The 21898-nt window shown below is 40.8% G+C and overlaps 2 protein-coding genes and 1 non-coding gene across 5 annotated transcripts in view; all 3 read left to right on the top strand.

The window, feature by feature from the left end:
• Positions 1 to 14434, top strand: part of IPO7 (importin 7) — a 33471-nt gene extending 19037 nt beyond the window's left edge. Inside the window, exons 11-25 of the mRNA XM_059473488.1 lie at positions 462 to 538; positions 866 to 982; positions 1765 to 1854; positions 2340 to 2505; positions 3234 to 3394; positions 4227 to 4355; positions 6009 to 6075; positions 6154 to 6279; positions 6574 to 6671; positions 8056 to 8151; positions 8877 to 9097; positions 9203 to 9408; positions 9777 to 9983; positions 10339 to 10455; positions 12707 to 14434. Of these exons, the coding sequence (XP_059329471.1) occupies positions 462 to 538; positions 866 to 982; positions 1765 to 1854; positions 2340 to 2505; positions 3234 to 3394; positions 4227 to 4355; positions 6009 to 6075; positions 6154 to 6279; positions 6574 to 6671; positions 8056 to 8151; positions 8877 to 9097; positions 9203 to 9408; positions 9777 to 9983; positions 10339 to 10455; positions 12707 to 12804 (1976 nt within the window). The 3' untranslated portion in view covers positions 12805 to 14434. The remainder of the gene's footprint in view (positions 1 to 461; positions 539 to 865; positions 983 to 1764; positions 1855 to 2339; positions 2506 to 3233; positions 3395 to 4226; positions 4356 to 6008; positions 6076 to 6153; positions 6280 to 6573; positions 6672 to 8055; positions 8152 to 8876; positions 9098 to 9202; positions 9409 to 9776; positions 9984 to 10338; positions 10456 to 12706) is intronic.
• On the top strand, positions 2024 to 2204 carry LOC132075234 (small nucleolar RNA SNORA23). Its single transcript, XR_009418747.1, has one exon. It is a non-coding gene; the product is annotated as a small nucleolar RNA SNORA23 (small nucleolar RNA).
• Positions 14435 to 17114: 2680 nt separating the features above from the next.
• The window catches only part of ZNF143 (zinc finger protein 143), a 38225-nt gene continuing 33441 nt past the window's right edge, over positions 17115 to 21898 (top strand). For 2 of the 3 annotated variants that reach the window (XM_059474858.1, XM_059474856.1), the window contains exon 1: positions 17115 to 17203. The gene's annotated coding sequence lies outside the window, so the exon portion shown is untranslated. The remainder of the gene's footprint in view (positions 17204 to 21898) is intronic. The other variant, XM_059474857.1, reaches the window with a different exon arrangement.

The raw sequence follows: 21898 nt of genomic DNA, 5'->3' as shown, positions 1-21898 counted from the left end.
TGGAATATTTATGTGGCTAGAACAAGGAATCTTGAGGTGTTTGGGAGTTTTTATCCCTCAGGTCAGAGGCATACCTGTAAACACTACAGGTATTGCACAAGGCTCTGATAATCCTCTTCTGCAGAGAAATGAGAAACAGAGCATTTTTTAACACAATTAATTCTGTGTGCTGGCCTGTAGAGCAAATAACATCCATGTCCAAACTTGACTGTTGTGTCTGCTTCTACTGTTGAAAAAGATTTATCTTAAAAATAAGAGACCGAGAACTTCAAATTAGACATGTAGAGGCAGTCATCATGAAAAATATAACCCATATGTATCCAACCACATGTTACTCTTTGGTCTTGGAATATCTTGGAATATAACCACCTGAAGGGTGCTCTTTTTTCATATTAAATACATTAGAATCATGAACTGTAGTAAAGGACTGGTATTATAATTGTTACAATGTTATTTAACAGATGTATTTGAAGACTTCATTTCTCCAACAACTGCTGCTCAGACATTATTGTTTACATCGTGTAGTAAAAGGAAAGAGGTAAGTTGTTCAAGGATTATACTGAAATACCACCAGCTAAATTCAGTTTATTTGCTGAAAGAGCTGTTAATAAAAGTTTTATTTTTCTGCTCTCATATTTGAAATTCCAAATTTATTTTACACTGGTCTATTTATGGTTTTTTGTATTTGCAAATTCCCCTAGGACCCATTCTTGACAGAATATTGTGTGTTTATTACAAAGACACAAAACATTGCCCACATTCCAGGCTTGCAGCAGGCTGTTAGATATTGTAGCATTTCAGAGCACAGGGAATGGTACCTGGGTGATTGACTGGAATCCTGTGACTGACCTTACATGTAATCTAGGTCCTGCAGAAGACAATGGGCTTTTGTTATCAAATCCTCACGGAGCCAAATGCTGATCCTCGCAAGAAGGATGGTGCTTTACATATGATTGGTTCTTTGGCTGAAATTCTCCTAAAAGTAAGCAGAACAAATCTAGTAGTTCTTTTCATGCTTTTTTTTTTGCCCCTCCTATGGTATTTCTAACATATAGTGCCTTAGAAGAAATGCACATAGCCCAGAGTTCACAAGTTTCTGAATTGCTGCCAGTTTTTTTTTAAGCTGTTGAACTTAATTGTTTTGGGTTTAATGTCAGCTTAATTACTTAATTACCGAAGTTTTATAGGTCATGTTCAAGTTCAGTTATTAAGTTCCTTTTTAAGTTCTGTGCTTCTGGTGAGAATTACTACACCATTTCTGTGCTTCACTTAATTAAATTCCCTTTTTGTGGAAGAAAGGAAAAAAGTGCTTCCAGTGAGAGGCTGTTTATTTAATGACTGGGTTTTGTGTCTAGAAGAGAGGAAATAAAATGAAATTAAAGATGTTACTTGGTCAAAATGGTAGCAAAATACATGCATGGCATGGACTTGTATTTGGACCACAGCTCTAAGCACTTTCCCTGACCATTTTTCCTTTTGGTGACAATGTGCTGCCAACAGAAAGGTGCCTCTTGGGGTCAAAAAATGGCTGGGGAGAAAGGTGTCACTATTGTGACTGAAAATTTTAAAAATCCTAGTAGGACCCAATTTAATTACTAATATAGGAGATCATTGTTCCATAATTGACTTAAAAAAGGGATAAGTGAAAAGTCTGAGGGTTTGTCACATTCTTCACTCTTCATCATGTGTGACTTTTTTAATGGGATAGAAATACATGTTTATATGAAGTTTAAAACTGATGTGCTTCCTTTCATATTTTGACAGAAAAAGATCTATAAGGATCAGATGGAATATATGTTGCAGAATCATGTGTTCCCTCTCTTCAGCAGTGAGCTGGGTTACATGAGAGCTCGGGTAAGAAAGTGTGGCCTTTACTGAGATACACTGTTCCAACTGAGGAATTCGGAAATCTGCAACTTCTTCCTTCCCACAGATGCTCCCTTTCTGCACCTTTTCTATAATAAATTGTACACCTTTTCCAGGGATGGGTACTCATTTTTACATGTGTAGTTCTGGAATGGCTGCAGCGCTGTGTGCACAGTTTCCCATCTGTGGCTGGTGGTAGGGTCTGTGTGTGTTTTGCACACAGACTGTACTGCTCACACAAAACCTGTGGCCAAAGATGAACCTGAGATCATAGTACTGGTTTAGTGATGTCTGCAAGACAGCCTCCCACTGACCAGCCTCCACACTCTCAGACATCTTCATCCCTGACAACTCTTACAGTATCTTTATTCATCAGGAGTTGCACCTCAGATTCAATTATTTTTGTAGGTTATGGGTATACAATCCTCTTTGTAGCTTTTGCAACTCTGAATTTCTTCACTGTTTTTTTTCAGGCTTGCTGGGTTCTTCATTATTTCTGTGAAGTTAAATTTAAAAGTGACCAGAATCTCCAGACAGCCTTAGAACTCACGAGAAGGTGTCTGATAGATGATAGGGAAATGCCTGTGAAAGTGGAAGCTGCAATAGCTCTTCAAGTTCTCATCAGTAATCAAGAGAAAGGTAGGAGCCTTTTCTTACAGCAAGCTTTAATGGAATAGGTGTTAATTTTGTGATGTTCAGGCAGACTTGTTCTTTTTTTCCCTGATGTTAATTTTCCTCTTGCAGTTGTAACTTGTAATCATTTACTCTAATTTTTCAGCTAGAAAGGTTTTATTTTTTAAAATAAATTTCATTTTAACATTATAAGACATTATGATTATGAAAACACTGTAAACAAGAGCTTCATGGTACAGTAAATCCAGTTTTATAGCACCTAATAATTGAATCAGAAATACAGTGGCAATATCTGTCTTGGCATATATTCATTCATGTTAAAATTTAAAGGAAAAAAACAATCCTGATCCAGGCAGGTTTTACTTGGCTTAGTATTCCTGAAGCTGGCATAAAAGCCGCAAAGCAAACATAATCTATATATTTAATACTTCAGGTAATTTGACAAAGGTGTATATGTACCCATCCCCATTCAATTAACATTTGCATTGATCAGTAATGTTGCATTTTATTAATTCAGACCACAGTGCTCTGGTTTTCATACTTTAATTTCAATCCTCTTGTTATATATTATTAAAATTTGTTCTGAATGGTAGTATTGCTACAATGATTTATTCTACTCATGGTTTTGGTGTGTTAATGCTGAAGCAGTAAATAAAGTTATTTGAGATGTAGGTTCTTAAACTGATCTGTGGCTTTCTAAGAATGTTAATTCAAACATTCCACCTGTTTTACAGCTAAAGAATATATTACTCCATTCATTAGACCTGTAATGCAAGCTTTGCTTCATATTATAAGAGAGACTGAAAATGATGATCTTACTAATGTGATTCAGAAGATGATCTGTGAATATAGTGAAGAAGTTACCCCAATTGCAGTAGAAATGACACAGCATTTGGTGAGACTTTACAGTGGCTTGGGAAGATCTTTAATATGGGAAAGATTGATATTTAAAATTGATAGTTGAGTATGACCATCAATTAATAGCTGTTGTTACTCCAGTCTAAGTGCATTGATACAAGTAATTTTCTTCTACATTTAGACAGTGTTTCATCAGAAGTGGCTTCATAACTTACACTGAGTAGAAATTTCTCTAAGAGCAATTCTAGAAATGTTTGTGAAATCTTTGCATATTTTCTCCTGATAGTGGTAATAATGAAATTGGTAGCACATTTTAGGTAGTCTCTAAAATGTCACTTAGGTTGTCTGCTTTAAAATATTAAATGAAAGAGTAAATTTTAAATTAAAAGTTTGGTGCGAAAATAAAGTTGAATCTGCAGGAGAAATTCAGAGCTTGAATGGCCATATCTAGCAAGTTGTATTAATGTTTGCAAAAGCAGAGGTCAGCTCAGTGCTTCCCTATTAAAGGCCTTGAAGTTCAAATGGAATTGTTAGTGTGTCCTGTCTGGGAATGCCTGCCAAGTGTTGTGGTCTAGTTCAGCTGCTGAGGAAACCTTGTGTCAGAAGAATTTACCAAGGGAAGATGTATTCTTTTGCATGGGACATCATGTCATTTACATATTTTTATTCAGGAGTAGATAATGGGTAAAGAGAGCTCCAATGGTTTAACATCCAAATTTTATTATCCCGAGAAGAAATTCTGGAGCAGAGCAGTCGCCTTCTATTATTTGTACACATTTTCTCAGCAGAAGTCCTTCTGAAATTGTGCATGGTGCCAGACTTTCACAATTCAATGACATATTTATGGGTTGTTCTGCTATTACTTGCAGGCAATGACATTTAACCAGGTAATCCAGACTGGTCCAGATGAAGAGGGCAGTGATGACAAAGCAGTGACAGCAATGGGAATCTTGAATACTATTGATACACTTCTCAGTGTAGTTGAAGATCACAAGGAAGTAAGTAAAAATGACTTTAAAGCTGATATGTATGGTGTAAGAACAATGTAAGTCTTTTATAGTCCTAGCATCGTTACATGAAAAACTGTCCTTTTGGCCAAAAAGATATTAGAACAGAAAGTAGTGAAGTACTTACCATGTAGCCAAGTTGTAGAAGAGTGGGTCACTTTTCTAATGCAATGTATGCAGTAATAGAGCATAAATGTTGCCACAGCATTTCCCATAAGAATCCAGCTTCTTGTTCACACAGTAGAAGCAATGTGTCTGTAGCAGGTGGAGCTCTGTCAGCTCAGCTGGGAACACACGTCGGATTTGATGAGGTCTGCCCTTCAAACAAAGCACATAAAGGTTCACATAGCTGCAAACATTGACTCTGCTGACTGGGTTTGCTCTCTGGGACAGAATCGATGTGGGTAAATACAGCTCCTGTGGCTGTGCTCGGAGATGGGGATTTCACCTGCCTCATCTGCCCTGGAGAATTTTCCTCTGGGATTAAAACTTCTGTCATTTGGTTTTGGTGTACTGAATGGAGTCACTTCTGTCCAGAGTACAGCCAGTTTCAAAAGATGCTATTTCTGATTAAAATCTTTCTTGACAAAGTCAGCTACAGGCTTTTAATAAACACATTATAGTTTTTTAGTGACTAAAAAGTTCAGTAATAAGCTGTAGAGCTCTGAAGGCTTCACTAAAGAAGCAGCATCAGATTCCCAAGGGAATTCCCAAGAATTCAGTGCTGCCACACTAAGGACCAGCTCAGTTGCTAGAGCTGCTTGTACTTGTTTCTGTCAGCAAATCTTTGCCTTCTAAATTAAAAGTCTGTGTAATGATATGCTAGTCCTGAGGAACTCAGTTTGAAAATGTTGACCAGTAAACATTTATGTTTAGAGACATCTCCCACAGGATGACCAGTGTTCCAAGAGATATGGTATTTAGCAAGTTAGGTTCAAATCCTGTTCTGCATAGCTAAAACCAGAAACTCAGCCTTTACTTGTCCCTGTGCAAGGTGAGTGCCCTCAACAGGTTAATGACTGTTTTGTTAGCTATTCCATGGACTAATAGATACTAATTGGCAACATTGACTGAATCTGTAGGACCAGCATTTACACTGGTGGTCTCCATACCATATGAACATCCTAAGCTAGGTTTGGGAAGTGGTTTGGTATCTAGGATTTTTTTGGAGGTTTTTTTTTTTTTTTTGGAGGGTTTTTTTGGGGGGGGGTTGGTTTTTTTTGGTTTTTTTTGGTTTTTTTGTTTTTTTGTTTTTTTTCTGAGATAGGAAATACCTCCTGTGATTTCAATTGTTTACTCCTTTTATATATAAATATTTGCTCACAGTGTTTTAATGGGACTGAGCTGGTGCAGAGGGTTAGTCAGGCTTTTCTTTTTAAAGGATTCCCTGTAACGAGAGTCTTCCAGTACTCAAAAACCACCTTGTATTGAAAGCTATCTTGCATATCCTTAGCTGAGTGCTGAGCACAGCTGAGCTGTGCTCTTACACATTTAGTGCTCTAAAATGTGAGGCATTTCTGATAGTTCTTAAAAACTATATTGTATATACAGAAGCTGCTTTGACAAATTTTAGAATGTGTTTCATTTCAACTCCAAAGTATTGAAAACAGTCATTACCTGTTCTTTTTGATTTTATTTTTTCAGATTACCCAGCAGCTGGAAGGGATCTGTTTGCAAGTGATTGGAACAGTTTTGCAGCAGCATGTATTAGGTATCTGTACTTCACCTGGCTTACTTTCAGAAGTGCATGGCATTGGCATGCTATTTACCTAGATTCTGTTTGTTTTAGAGTTCTACGAGGAGATCTTTTCCTTGGCTCATAGTCTGACCTGCCAACAGGTTTCTGCACAAATGTGGCAGCTTCTTCCTCTTGTGTTTGAAGTCTTCCAGCAGGATGGTTTTGATTATTTTACTGGTAAGTAATGTAAATAAATCAGGGAGCCAGAGGGTTTCTTGGATGCAATTTCAGCCATACAATGAATTGCATCATGATTGGAATCTTAGGAAAACACTCAAGTGAGGTTACACTTGAAATATTTTTATTTTGCTGTTGCTGCTACCAGACTTGTTTTGCTAAGGCACCTATGACTTGCAGGCTTACCCTGGCAAGCATTAAGCAAGAACTGTAATTATTAATACACAGATTTCAACCTGATTTTAATAGCACACAGATGATACCTAACTGTGATCATCCTTCTTTTTAACACAGATATGATGCCTCTCTTGCATAATTATGTGACTGTTGATACAGATACACTTCTGTCAGACACAAAATATCTTGAAATGATCTACAGTATGTGCAAGAAGGTGAGTAGATTCCTGTGTGGTAACAAAACCTGCCATCTCTGAAGAAATAACCATGTTAAACTGGGTAGTTTTTCCCACAGCAGCTTTTGACTTCTGCTCTTTAAAGCATTTTGCCATCTAATAACCTCTAAGATTCCTGAAATTAACTAAGTTATTGCAGAGAAATTTAAAGAGATTGCATCAAAATTTCAGATACATGCTTTTGGCAGAAGGGAAAAAGAAATCCTACACAACAAAAGCAGAATAAACAAAGCAGGTTTGGTGCAATACACTTTGTGCATAAGGGCATGCAAGACAGATTGCAAAAGGTAGGTGGATTCTTCCATCTGGGATTTGTAGCCTCCCCATGGCCAGGATACACATGCTGCATGTGTGCTGAAGGTCTGACACCTGTGTGCTAAAGAAGTGTGCAGGGATGGAAGGTAAAGGCACAGGAATGGGAGGTTGTTTTCCCAAGTTTGTGCCCTGTCAGTGGTGAAAGCTGGGAGCAGAATGCAGTAGGTCTGACTCTGTCCAGGCACTTTTGGGCAGGGTTTCTGTCTTTTAATTTGTATTACTGGGCTTTTTTGTCCAGCCAAATTCTAGAATATACAGCTTTCCAGAGTGTTAGCACCATTGAGGAAAGGAATACTTTTTTATAAGATATGTGTTAATGCTTTACCATCTCTAATAGTAATATGTGGAGATTTCAGATTTCCACTCCTGGATATGGGGTGTGGTGTCTATGTAAGAGCTTTGGTGAACTGTCAGCTGTGCTGCCCATGGTATTTCCTGAGTAATTCTTTTGCAGATGTTTAAATATTACAGTGAATAACTATTTTAGTATTTTATGAATACTAGTGAATAACTCTTGCCAGCCTTTGTTTGAAAATAAGTTGCAGGCAGGTCACTTGGGGTGTTTGTAATTTCTTCGAATCTTATATATAAAATTAGCCTGTTGTGACTGCTTAGTGATTGGTGTTAGCTGAGCACAGTGGATTTTTAACACAGGTTTTAGGTATTCCATGGCCTTCCACTAGATAGCCCATTTTTGTAAATAAAACTTCTACAAAATTCAGTACATTGATGGATAAGTAAAGTTTTTCTTTCGTTTCTGGAAGTAATCCTTGGCAAAATGGCAGCTGATGCTTTTACTGTAACTGTGGTAGGCTCAGCATCCATAGAGCTCTTGAATATTTGTACATTTGGTTTGTTTTGCCCAATTCCAGCAGTTTCCAGTCCCTGGTTGTCACACTGAGCCATTGCTATAGATCTGGCTGCTTCACTGATGGCTGTTAATGCTGGCATTGTTAGAGGGGTAAATTCATACCAGCTTTTCAAAGCAAAGCAGTGTATAGAGAATACTCCTTGAGGGGATACACCACCAGTAATGGCTGTGCTTCAGGTCCTTACAGGAGTTGCTGGAGAAGATGCAGAATGTCATGCAGCAAAGCTGTTAGAAGTAATTATTCTTCAGTGTAAAGGGCGTGGCATTGATCAGGTTGGTAATGACTTTAGTTGCTAAAACTAATACTTTTAAAATATTTATCATGTAGTGTGAATTGATTATGTGTTAAGATAAGTTTTGTTACGCGCACTTCATGTGGTGCAACTGATAATCCTGTCAGTGTTACTCACTGACAGCACTGCAGAGTTCCTGCATGCTTTGGCTCCAGAGTTTAGGACACTGCAAAACTGGTGTTTTTATGAGTCTGGAAGAGTGCCACCCCAGGAGCCTCTTGGTTCTAAAAAGTCAATTAATTTCATTCTAAGTTAATTCTAGTGAATATTTAATGAAAATTATTCTGTCGACCTCATAGCTTTGAAATGATGAAGAATGAAAATGAAGTTCCTAGAATCCAAATCAATATAATAGAGGGACCAGGGACTTCATTATGTACATATGGCAGTTGAAATTTGAGAGATAAATAAGTTGGTTTTTCTGGACTTTGTCATGTACACATTTTCTCTATTTTCCATTTTAAGGAAAATGGAAAAAATTTTATACAAGATTATAGAACCAAAAGTTAGATTTGCTGTGCAGGATGTCACAAAATCCATGTGAATAAATATTTTCACATTTTCATTTCATCTTTGTATCTGACTTCTGCTGGCAATTCAAAATGACTCAGTTTTATGCCATCTGTGTTTATGTGCCACACTGTTGAAATACAGAATGACAAGTTTTATTTTTGATCACTGAGTGTGAATGTTCTCACTGTCCAGTGCATCCCCTTGTTTGTGGAAGCTGCCTTGGAGAGACTGACCAGAGAAGTGAAAACCAGTGAGCTGCGAACCATGTGCCTCCAGGTTGCCATAGCTGCTTTATACTACAATCCTCATTTACTATTAAACACCTTGGAAAATCTTCGTTTCCCCAATAACGTGGAGCCTGTCACCAATCACTTCATAACTCAGTGGCTTAATGATGTGGACTGTTTCCTGGGGTAAGTGCTTGTACTTCTGGAGATGATTCTCTGTGGTACACCTGTGTATGACCTGCTTGGAAATCCTGACAAAACTTGCAACTGTTCTACTCTTCTGTTTTGTAGACTCCATGACAGAAAGATGTGCGTCCTTGGCTTGTGTGCTCTTATTAATCTGGAGCAAATACCACAGGTTTTAAATCAAGTTGCTGGGCAGATCCTGCCAGCTTTTATCCTATTATTTAATGGTTTGAAAAGAGCATATGCCTGTCATGCAGAGCATGAAAATGACAGTGATGATGATGATGAAGCTGAAGAAGATGAGGAAACAGGTATGGAGACAGAACCTTGGATGTTATTTTGTATGTTTCATTTTTTTCTGATGGAGATACTGAGTTCCTTTGTGAAATTATTCTGAGTACTCTAATTCCAAAAATGAAGCACTGCAGTAGAACACTGGACATCTTTTGACAACTTTTAAGTAAATCTGTATAGTATATATAGTGCACAGTATATTTTACTTTCCACTCCCTCTTAAAATCTGACCTCATCCAGGGCAGAGTTAGGAGAGCTCCCCCCTTTCCAGTCTGCACAGTATTGTTACCACTTCCACTGCCTGTTTTACCTAATTAGCCACATTTCTAAAGTATTGTTCTTGACATTTTCAATATAAACTTTTGTTTGTTTATAATTAACTCAGATGAGCTTGGGAGTGATGAAGATGACATTGATGAAGATGGTCAAGAATATCTTGAAATTCTAGCAAAACAGGCAGGTGAAGATGGAGATGATGAAGACTGGGAAGAAGATGATGCTGAAGAGACTGCTTTGGAAGGTTATTCCACAATTATTGATGATGAAGATAACCCTGTTGATGAATATCAAATATTTAAAACAATTTTTCAGAGTAAGTAACTGTATTTCTTTTCCCAGCCAACAAGTTACATTTCAGCTTTAGTGTACACTGTTGTTAACTAGAACCTGTTCAAAACTTCCAAACAGGCTTTCCAATATGGGCTTGAACCATTTCTTTCTTTGGAAAGGAGATGCCATTGTTAAATCTCTCTAGCAGAGGGAGTTGCTTAAATGAATTTATAGTGGTAGGGAAGAGGTCAGAAGCTGTACTAGTGTTTAAGTGTCTTGAGTTATGTAACCATAACAGAATATGACTCTGATGAAAAGGGCAGTGAGTGAGTAAGGTTGGAGCTGTAGAACATTTTAATCAGCACTTTCCTTTTGCTTGTGTTTTGTGTGTGCTGCAGCAATTCAGAACCGTAACCCTGCGTGGTACCAGGCTTTGACACAGGGCCTGAGCGAGGAGCAGAGGAAGCAGCTGCAGGACATCGCCACCCTGGCGGACCAGCGGCGGGCAGCACACGGTACTCACACCTCACACACACTGCCTCACTGCCTCCTGCCCTGCCCTGCCCTGCCCTGGGGGGCCCAAGGAGCATCAGAGTGACACTGAGGATGATGGTGATGGTGTGCTCAAGGAGCACAGCACAGAACAGGCCTTGCAGTCAAGCCTGACGATGGCTCCATCAGAACAGGGTTGTTAGAAAGCTCTTAGAATTGCCAGTCTCCATGCACAAACTGGGTGGCAAAACCACAGGTGAGAGGAGTGCTAGAAACACCTGGGAGGCAGCCAAGGAAATAAAAGCATATTTGTCCTCATTTCTTAGACTTGAAAACAATTTATTTGATTACCTGAAGATAGTTGAACTCCAGGTACGTTAACAAACACATCAAGTGGCTGATGAATGATTTCCTGAGATGTCACATAGTCCAAATGGGATAGACAAGGATTCTGTGGGTAGAATACTAAATTATCAAAGTAGTACCATCTGTAAAGCAACATCATTAAGCCTATTAAATATTACATAGAATAGGGATTTTAAAATCTTTATTCAGTTTATATTTTTTTTTCTTTTTTCCTAGGTTTTCACTTTGGAGCATAAGCCAATATATGTAACTCTTAAGTCAAGACTGCATGTTGAGGGATCAGTCCAGCCTCATATCCTGTGTCTTAGTGAGCAGCAGTTGCTACAGCTGTTTCAAAACAGAAATTCATAATTTTTTTATAAATATATTGGTAGTAAGAATATACCAGCCTCATATAATCTTAGTGAGCGGTTGCTACAGATGTTACAAAAGAGAAATTCATAAATTTTTCAGTGAAAATATTGGTAGTAAGAATACACATTTAATAAGTGCTTTTTATGAGAGAGCAGCCTAAATCACCTCACAAAGCTTGTTTGGGTCCAGAATGATCCAGTTTTAATGATTATAAAATACAGTTTCACTGTGACTCCTGTCAAGCAGTAGACATTTTTGATGTAATTTTATACTACTGCATTTTATGGAGACAAAAGAATTTTGAGGTGTATGTTTAGTTGGTTGTTTTTTTTGTACTGTTTTTTCAGAGAAGTTGTTAAGTTTAACTTAAGCAACCAGATCCCTATGGGAAATTCTTGCCTACTATGACAGCACACTGATACTACATTTAGGCTACTTACCACACATGGGGACATCCTGCTAGAAGGATTTGAAATACAGTTCTCCTTTATTAATATACTTTAGAAGAATTTCCATATGCTGAGAGATTTGTCTTCTGTGGAGCTGTGAGGGATTCTCCCCCCATGCTCCATTAGCCATGGCAACATCTTTGTGGCTTGTTTCCAAAGAAACAGCCAAAATGCACATTTGCCAGATAATATGAGCTGACCTGCATTCCCAGAGAGATTGCAACTGTTTTGATTTAGGAGAAAGCTCTAAGACCAACATAAGGCATTAATAAGTTGTTGTTATCTTGGGAATAATACAAGCCACCTTCTGCATTATCTAGAGTGTAGTAAAGGTAAAACCTAAATTACCAACCTGATTTTCAGTTGTCCATGTATTCGAGCTTGTTAAAACCAGTTTACAGTAATCTCTGTCCTACAGCAGTGTTTGAAGGATGGTAAAACCAGACACCATAGCAATCACTGGTAGTTACAGTGATGGATTTGTGCACCTCACATGTCTAAAGATCTTAAGTTCTGGTTGAAAATGAAAAGTGATGAACTCGGTAGTTTTCTCTCAGAATTAGGTTTTGTGGTCTAGTAACCTAAAGTCCAAATGACCTGCTTGGCTAGCAGCATGTGTAAAAAGGCTTTTTCTGTTGCTTCAGTGGTGATTTCTGCTTATATTGTTGAATTGAGATAGGAACACCAAAAATGTAGCAAATATCTGTGTACTGCTTTGTTGCATGTGCTCTGTTACTGATTAGACTGCAGAGTCTGTTGATGTTAACCAGAAAGAATTGTGTGCCTGTTACCAAGTATATAAGTGCAGTATTCTTTCTGTTTCTGAAGTAGAGTCATGTCCAGAAGCTAAAGTGTGGGCTTTTTAAGGTACAAATTCCTGAAAGCATGGTGGTAACAATACTGAGAAGTTAAAATAAGTAAATAGTCAGTCCATCTGTTCTGTGGTGCCTGGCACATGTCCACTTGTGGCTGCTGGTTCCTTGGTTGGGTATCCCCAGGTTAAACCTGTATCTCTGAGAGACTCAAAGTGGTCAGTCACAGAATCTTGGTCTGTCTTCCCCCCTACACACACTAAAACTTCTTCTGTTTTTTTGTTTTGTTTTAGAATCCAAAATGATCGAAAAGCATGGAGGATACAAATTCAATGCTCCAGTTGTGCCAACTTCATTTAATTTTGGAGGCCCTGCCCCAGGAATGAATTGAATTATCACTTTTCCTGCTACTGTGTGATTGTAGTGAAGAGCTTGTGTTCCTCCCAATAGTGGTTCCAGAACTGGTTCATGTTATCTACAACTCACTCTAAACTAATTTATAAATAGATTGGACAAAGCCCCAGAAGTGGGACCTGATCATTCAACCTGATACTGGAAAGCAAACCAGAGGTTTTTTTGAAGATAGGAAGAACCTGAATTTAAAGCTTCAAATGACACACGTTGGAGATCGGAAATCAAGAGGGGATGTCGTGAAGGCAGCTTTTCTTTTTCTGAGGAAAAAAAACTAGACATGGGCTGCAGGACTATTTAAAATGTCTCATTTACAGTACAAGCTAGAAGGCAGACTTTAATTTTTACACCTGTGGCAGTATGAGTATTTGCCCAGTTTCTTTCCCTTTTATCCCTACTGGGTGTCTATTCTTTTAATGTAAATAAGATAAGGTAATCAGATAGCCTTACTTAATCTTCATCATTTCCATTTATCAAGATTGTTCATATGTAGAATATTGGACACTTAATGTAGCACTACATAACTGATAAATCTGTAAATGAATTAGCACTTTCATATTGAAACAAGCCTGCTAGCCTATGTACAAAAATAGCAAAATGTTTGCTGTTTATAAAAATAAAAAATAAGGGATGTATTGGGGAAAATAATTTCAAGTTATTAATTTAAAATGAACTAGCAGTTTTGTACCTGGTGACTTGGTGGTGCAGTCACCTCTGGTTGTGACTTGAATTCGGATATGTAAAAAGGGGTTAGTGATATTTCATTGCTGCTAAAGAAAAAATAGCAACACCCTCCATGTCCTTTGTTTTTTTTAAAGATCTCACTGTACGAGCTAGAAAATGGAACAAATATGTACTGTAAGCACAAAGAAAAGTTATCCTCTCTAAGGCAGGTAAATGAGACGTGAAGTTCTTAAGGTCACTTGAAGTGTATGGGTGAAACACCTCCATATGCAATCTGTAAAAAACCAGTGTCATTGGCTGATCTGGGCTATGGTACAGAAATGCAGTTTTTTTCCCCAGGTGTGCAGAATATTCTTTTTCCAGATCATGGTAGTGCAGGTGCACTACTCCTGCATTTCATTCCCCCTCTTTTTGCACTTGCAGCATTAGTGTGTGCTGTTGTCTGCCTGATCCAGACAGTGTATTTGAAGTTTTGCCAATCTTTCAGTTTTGAAGCCACAATTTTCTTCCTTCAAAGTTGCTATAGTAACTAGTATTTTAGCTAGAGAGGCAAAATACAGTTCCCTCTGGGACCACTATCAAAACCACTGTATGAAGAAGCCAGGAGGGAGAGGCTGTGAATGGGTTGGCTTAAATGCCCCCTTTTTCTTTTCTAAAAGCAAATCCATTGGCGTTTGATCTTGCCTTGAGATCATTGGTGTCAGGTCTTTTAAATCAAATGTTTGGGTTGTTTTGTTTTTTTCTTTAGGCTGTTTTTATATAAAAATGTCACCTGCTGTTACAATTGATATTAAACAAGCTACCTTAATTTAATGTAAGCCTCCAAAATTTAAATACAGGTTAAAAATAAACTGAGTTTTTATCTGTAAAAATGAAATGCACATATATATATATTATGATACTCAAAATGCAGTCTTCAGAAAATTGGTCTGTGTGGTGTGGTTTTTTGCATCAGCAGAGTAGCAGCATTTGGTGGTGCTTTGGGGTTTCCCTGCTGAGCTGCCCAGCCGCAGGCTCTGCCTGGCTCCAGCAGAGGGGGACAAGGTGGGACACGGAGCCCTGGCCCAAAGGGACACTTGCAAAGCAAAGCAGCTGAGGTGGAAAAGCCTGACTGCAGAAGCCTTGGATGGGAACATCCATCCTCTGGTGGTGTGACACCTGGGGTGGTTGCTGTGCATCCTTAGGGGCTGCACAGAGCAGAACTCGCTGGGGCTTTGTGACTGTAACTCATGGACACTTCCAGACGCGCCCCAGCCCCCAGGGAAGCTCTAGACAGGGTTTTATTTTTGTAGAAAAAGCTGACAGATGTGCTTCCAGCATGCCTTCTTGCATTGCTTGGGAACACCCAGTTTGACAAAGCATTTCTGAACATCTGCTGGTTGGGTATCTGCTTACCTTCACATGCATCCTAAAAATGCATGAGAGGCTTTGAGGGCAGAGGAGCCATTCTGGGCCTCGTGGCAGAAGATGTGACAGCAGCAGTGAGAAGGCTTCATGTATAAAGCAGATGACAAAAAATAGGGGGAAATCACCAATTTTAGTGCTGTTGTCAGTTCTGGAACAATTCTATTTTACAAGTCAAGGGAAGAACTTTACCTTGGTGTGAGGAATACAGTCTTCAAGGGTGCTTTTATGTGTCACTAGACTGGCTAGCAAGGAGCATCTTTTTTAAGAATGGATCTAGAACTTTGCTTTCCTTTGCTCCAAGAAATGTATTTATATAAATTGCAAAACAATTTTGCATTGTTGTTGGTGGTGATAGCGCATTTTGTGATGCAATATATCAATTTCAGTGATACACATATGTCAAATTAAAAGCTGATCTTCCTCCTAGAACTTGCACTTATCCATTCCATTTTCAAGGATAATGCAACTCTAAAGGAAGAGCTGGGAAATTTGAAATGTTTTTTTTTTCTATTATGGAAGATCTCCTTGGATTAATAAACATCTAAAGCAAATCCTTATCTTCACTTATTTCAGTGTGGTGTTTTGAATGTAGCTGTATCCTTAGAGTCCTGCTCGAGTTGCACAGCTCTCAGGTTTGTATTTCCCTCCAAAATATTCCTCCAAACAAATGTAAGGCATAACCAGAGTTCTCTTCAACTGTGTTAAATATAAAAAATAGGTAGTTTTTTAAAATGCTGACATACTGGGTTAATATTTTTCCCTTAATCACTGTCTTCAAAGAATTATTAATATATATTCAGCCTAGCACCACAAAGCTCTATTCCAATCTCCTATAGCCTAGGACTGTTACTGTAAGATTTGTCAAGTCTGCAGTGGAATAATTACTGACTACCTGCCAATAAACATGCAGGTCATTTTAATTATGTCTAGTAATGGATACCTGATAAGTTTTAAAGGTTATTTTTTTCTGTGGAACCTTCTACATAGCCAGAATGAGCCAGGTGGAAAAGCTTTGCTGCTGATTTTCAGTTACTTTTCAGTCAGTATGTAACTTTATCTTAAATGGTGTGTCACTGGTTTGTGTATTTCTGCTTTTCATAGCAAACTGCTGATGGTGGAAAGAAAGCACTTCAGAATGGGAAGCAGACATTGCAGTATTTTGCAGATATTATAATAATCTATTATTGGGAGTTGGCAAATCAGAAACAGGATTTTATCTTGGGTATTTCACTGCTGCTGTACCTCGAAACAAACTGATGCCTGCAGCTTAGATTTGGCTTAACATTTACAATAAAGAAATAGTAAATTAAAGAAGAAAAACTGTTGGCCATTAGGCCTGTTAGGGAATAAGGGTGGGGTTTTTTTGGCTTTTTGTACAACCGCAACAATTTTGGACTGCAAGAATTTCAAACTATTATTCTGGAGCAAGATGTATTTTTTTTTACATCTCTCATGTTCAGGAAGATGCATTAAGTCCATCAGAGCATCAGAGCTGGGCTTACTGTCCCATCAATGGGAATAATTCACGTCAACTTCACAACAGGGTTTTATGATAAATCACCTACGGAATTAGCCGTAACACGCTTTGCTTGCCTTACACTGGGAGCTCTTGGGCTATTTATTACACGTTTCCATACCTAAAAATCTCCCAAGGACAACACTCCCAAGCACGGCTTCAAGCACAGCGTCCTTGTCCCTCAGAGCCGGCTGGAATGGCAGCCGGAGACACCGCGGCAGGAGGCCGGCAAGGGAAGGGCAGAGCGCTCGCTGGCCCCGGCCCGGCCGTGCGGCCCCGCGGGGCCCGCGCACGGCCCAGGGGAGAGCGGATGGCCCCGGTGGTGCCGGCTCCGCTCTCCGGAGGCCCGGGGGCCGCTGTCGGTGCCCTCCCCGTGCCCTGCCCGTCCCCGCCGCCTCAGGCGCTGCCGGCGCGCGCCGGGGGAGGGCAGGAAATGGCGCCGCTCCCCGCTGGCGCGCGGGCGCCTCGCTGCCCGCTGCACAAAATGGCGGCGGCCCCGCGCCCGGCACAGCCGCGTCGCCATGAAGCCGCGGGGCGGGGCCGCGGGCGCGCGGCCAATGGGCACCGGCGCGCGGCCCGCAGACGGCCAATGGCGGGCGGCGGCGGCGGCGGCGCGCGCGGTGCGGCCAATGGGAGCGGCGGAACCCGGGCGGCCGGGCCCCGCCCGCGGGGCGCGGGGCGGTGCCGGGCGGGCGGGCGGCGCCGAGCGGCCGTTTCCTGTCCTGGTGCATGGTGGTCGGACGGAGGAATTGTTGGAAAATTTCTCGGCGAGGTTCGTATATAAATGTGCTTTTACCCAGTGTGCCTTATGCTCCCTCCGCCATCTCCGGACGGGGCCGCCGCGCCGCGCCCGCCGCGCCCGCCGGCGGTGCTCGGGGAGGCAGGCAGGGGCAGCGGGGCGCGGGCGGTACCGAGGCGAGCGGCAGAGCCGCGGCGATAAAGCCGCTCCGCGGGGCCCGCCTGGCCCCTCCCCGCCCGCCGGGCCCGCGGGGGTCCCCCGGGCCGCCCCCCCGGGCCCGCTCGGCGCTGCGTCACGGGCGGGGGGCCAGAGTGGCGCGGGCCGGGGCGCTCCGGGCCCCCCGCCCGCCGTGCCTCAATCGGGGGGGCTCATCAATTTTTGCGTTTTCCCCGTTGTTTGGCTTTTTGGGTTTTTTTCCCCTATTCTTTAAATACACGTTTATTGTTGCTCTTATTTTCTGAAGGTGGTATTTCCATGCCGTCGGCCGCCGAGCGGCATTAGTAGCCCTGGCCGGGCCCGCGCAGGCTCCGGCGGCGAATCCGCTGTGCCCGCCCGAGCCGCGGGGCTGCGGCGCGGCCTGGCCGCGCTCACGGGAGGGCTCCTGGCGCCGCCGGCCTCCTCAAACCCTGCTGCTCTACTGCATCACCTCGCCACAATGCAAAAGCATCTCCGCCTTTTTCTTTCCTTTTTTTTTTTTTTTTTTTTTAATTTTTTTATTGTTCTCGTTCCCGTCATGTTTTTTTTTTCTCCTCTAGAACTTCTAATAGAACGGGATAACGAGAAGCTGCTCCTCTATAATAATGGCCTGCAATAACGCAAAGATTTTTATTTTGTTTTCTGATAAGGCTTTATTTGTGGTGCTTTTTCACGCAGAAAAAATAACGTGACTCCCGTGCAAGTTTAATTTTTCTGTTAAAACAAGGCTAGGTTGAGCAGCTCTGTTTAAGTTTTAAATTTTTTAAGGTTTCATTTTGGACTATTAGAGAATTGCATTTGCCATCATATGCAGAGTGATATCAGTATTTGTAAGGAATGTTATTTCTAGTCCAGTGACATAGGAACTGCAACCTTCCAGTCATTCAGACATTTCTTCTTGTTTTATCGACAGTGTGCATCAAATATTGTCTATCAGCTGTCTTTGCTGACTATATACCAGATATTTTTGTTGTAACTTCTAGGTACCTGAAAGATTAAATTAGATTATGCTTAACTAGCAGGTTTTTAATATACACATGATAGATAGTTAGCTTTGTGCGTTTGCCATACGGCTTTAGAATGGCAGAGTACAGTGCAGCCGTGTTTTCATGGCTCGTTTCTTTGTATTTTGCATTAATGCCTTGAGCTTTCAAGCTGTGTTTGTGTCAAAAGCGATTTGTCTGTATCACTGTAGAAAAGGAACCTCAGGAATATGTCGTCAAATAATAGATGATTGCTTTGGTGATGGATTGCAGCTTAAATGAGATGTAAAAATAAACATTTTGAAAGAGTTTTGAGAAGTGTATTTCAAATTGATTTAATAATTTATTTAAACTATTCTCGTTGTAATTAATATTTCATTTTTACTACCCTATCTGAGGAAGAGTAATTTTGTTTTATATTAGTGTAAAAGAACTTGAGGTAGAAAGTCACACTGACTTCACTCTGTCTTCATTCTCGTGTAGCTTTTAATGCTTTTCTCAGGAGACAGGCACATATAGTCCAGTGATGAATAGTCCCTGGTAATAGCTGCCAAAATTAGGCTGTAAATTAGTTTATTCTTTAGAATATCTCCAGTCGTGTGCTGCTTCAGCTCGGTGGACGTTTTGCTGATCTGTGCCATCCAGGAGAAGGGACTTGCCAGGAGTTTGAGCAGTGGCCAGCTCCAAGCGCTGGCTGCTCCCCTCCCTGCAGCTCTGTGGGATGGGCACAGGGATAATAATAAGGACGAGGGTTCCTCGGCTTTAGTTTGGTCAGGATGGCTTCATTTGCCCTACGGGATGTTGCTCTTCCCTTGCTGTTGCTCATGATCTTCACCTGAAGAGTTTGGCGTTCACACATGCTCAGCGTAGGTGGGGTCCTTGAGAAGCACTGTTGCGTTTGGGGAGTCGTTAGCAGGCACCTGTGAGGCCAATTGTCTTCCAAAGGGCTTGGATTAGTTTGGATGGGTTTCTACACACACAGATAATCAGGGCAATTCTTCCAGTTCCAGGCCTTACAATGGCCAGAATGCAAATATTCATGAGGAGGGTGGGACCCATCTTGGTGCTCTTGTAGTTACTGTTTTCCTGTCTGCGTTTTGGCTTGTGCCTGCTTCCTTAGCCATGATGTGTCCTGTAACTCTTCTGCCTTGTATGTGTTCACACAGCACCCGGGCCAGCTTTGCCTGGATGCTCACTGCCTTTTCCCGTGTTGCTGCCACATCTCTGCAGCTCACCAGCGGTGCTTTTTGCTCAGCATTAAGTGGGGACAGCTTGGGGTTTTATCTCCTCTGTGCGGGGACATCAGCGCACCTGGTAACGACAGTGAATTGAGCAGTCTGTTCCTGTGGCTTGTATCACAAAAGATCCCAAGAGATGGGGGAAAAGTTTTTGTTTAGCTTATGGATCCCTAAGATACACAACGATCCGAACCTATGGATCCTCTTGAACCCAGGAGCTGAGCTCTGAAGTGCAAATTCCTGTAACCCGAGGTGTGCGCAGCTCTTGTTCTGAGCCTGGAGAGAGCGTCTGAGCCAGGTGTCTCCCCATGGACACCATTGCTAGGCAGGAGGGGAAGGAAGCCCGGGGACCCATCTCGGCACTCTGGGGTTCATGGGCTTTTGCCTGTACCTAAGTGTAACTTCATCTTAGTTGTATTTACTGAAGGGATTATGATTTTGCTTCTCCTCTGTGCCCCAGGGATCATTGATCAGTTACTCCAAACCAAATTGGGCTAAATTAGTAGATGCTTCCAGTGACTTAAATGTTCTGGGCTACATGGCTGATTTTTAATTGTATAGTGGGATTGTACTTTGGTCCACCAAGATAACACTTGTTAAATAAATGAAATTTTCAGTTTCAAAGGGAATTTACAGTTCCAGCAGGTTTTGCAATTTTCAAGGTTGACATCAGAGTTACACTTAAAACTACATAAGGCTTACCTCGATCTGTATTTAATGTCTGCAGAATATTTCCCTCTGTACACAATTGAGCAGAAAATTGTGTTACATGCTTTATACTCTTGGTCTTCATTTCTGATGACAGATTAGAATTGGAATATGGGTCTGTATTTGCAAGTTAGTTGGTTTGCTCATATTTTAAGTGTATTCATACATAGTTAACGTGGTGCTGCAGAGTTCTGTAGGATGTATTTCAATGTCCTGTGTTCCAATTTCTGTTTGTAATCTGGCTTTGGCAATCCAGCAGGCTGTCCCTTTAGCTCCTGAAATACAAGCCTGTGCTAAAGCACTGCCATTAACTGTCATGGCTAATGCTGATACATCTGTAATGCACTTACCAGATTGCTAATTAACTCATAGCCACACAAAGCAACCCACTCAAAATTCCTTTCTTTGTTGGTAGTCTCAGTGGATTTGCAGGATTTGAAAGGGCATGGCCAGGATTCATTTGTTTTGGTGATGTAATTAAGAGACTTTTGTGGTTGCTTGACAGTTAAAAAGTTAGAAGTCTGTTTGGCATGAAAGTAAAGCAACAATAGAAATAGTAGGTCTCAGTTTCTTTCAGATTTTTAGCCCTTAACTGTACATCTAATCACCAGATGTTCCCAGTTTTATTTAAAACACCGATATAACTGGAGGTTTTATCATTTAAGGGATAAGTAGCCCTATGAAGTGCTTCAGAAGTTAACATATATATTTTTTTGTGTAAATAGGCATCACTGCTCATTTCTAGGAGTGACTGAGATGCCGTTGTGACATGCATCGGCTGGATGCCTTCTGCATATGTATTTTAGCTATATATACACTTGATGGTAAAAACAAACCAAAAGCCTGTAGTTTTAGAAACACACTGATTCATCTATTAGGGGCATTAAATCTGTTTCCATTTATACTTCCAGGGTGAAAATCAATTTGGAATTAAATGCTTTATCTCACTAACATGTGCTGTAAAATTATTTAGGATTTGGGTTTTTTCATCTTTGTTAATCATGTTCTGAGTTTTTTCAGAAAATCAGCTCACCTACCATTCAGCTTTTTTTCTGAGTGTGCATATTATGATTAGTTACCCAAACCTTTTTTGCCTATTAAAACACACACAAGTAATTTATTACCAGTCAGTCTGCAATAAAGAAATGGGTTTGAGATTCTTTAGAAAGGAAGGTATGTCTGAGCACTGATAATACAAGTTTGGCCAGGAGAGAAGAAATGAACAAGAAATACCACCTGCATGGAGAGAAACTTGATGGGCAGTTTGGGTAGGTGAGTTCCGCAGTTGCATTTGCAGTAGGTCTGCAAGGCATTCCGTGCACGCAGCCCAGCATTCCTAATGATCAGGGATGTTTCAGGCATGCTGGAATCTGGTGTTTGGGACAGATTATATGAGTGGCTCTTCCTCAAGCCAGACTGCTGCTGCTGTGTACTACTACAGCTAATAATAATAACAACCGAGTCATTAGAATGTTGCTCATTGACCAGCTGCATTAATATGGTTTTTTTGTACTTAATATTAAGAGGTTGGGAACCCTGGTGTCTGTACCTCTGCAAACAGTGCTGCATGAGTCTCAATTGCTCGTCAGCTTCCATGCAGGATT

Source organism: Ammospiza nelsoni, chromosome 6 (genome assembly GCF_027579445.1).
Source record: "Ammospiza nelsoni isolate bAmmNel1 chromosome 6, bAmmNel1.pri, whole genome shotgun sequence".
Classification (NCBI taxonomy): Eukaryota; Metazoa; Chordata; class Aves; order Passeriformes; family Passerellidae; genus Ammospiza; species Ammospiza nelsoni.
The sequence above is the reverse complement of the archived record's forward strand: the minus strand, read 5'-3'. Positions and strand labels throughout refer to the sequence as shown.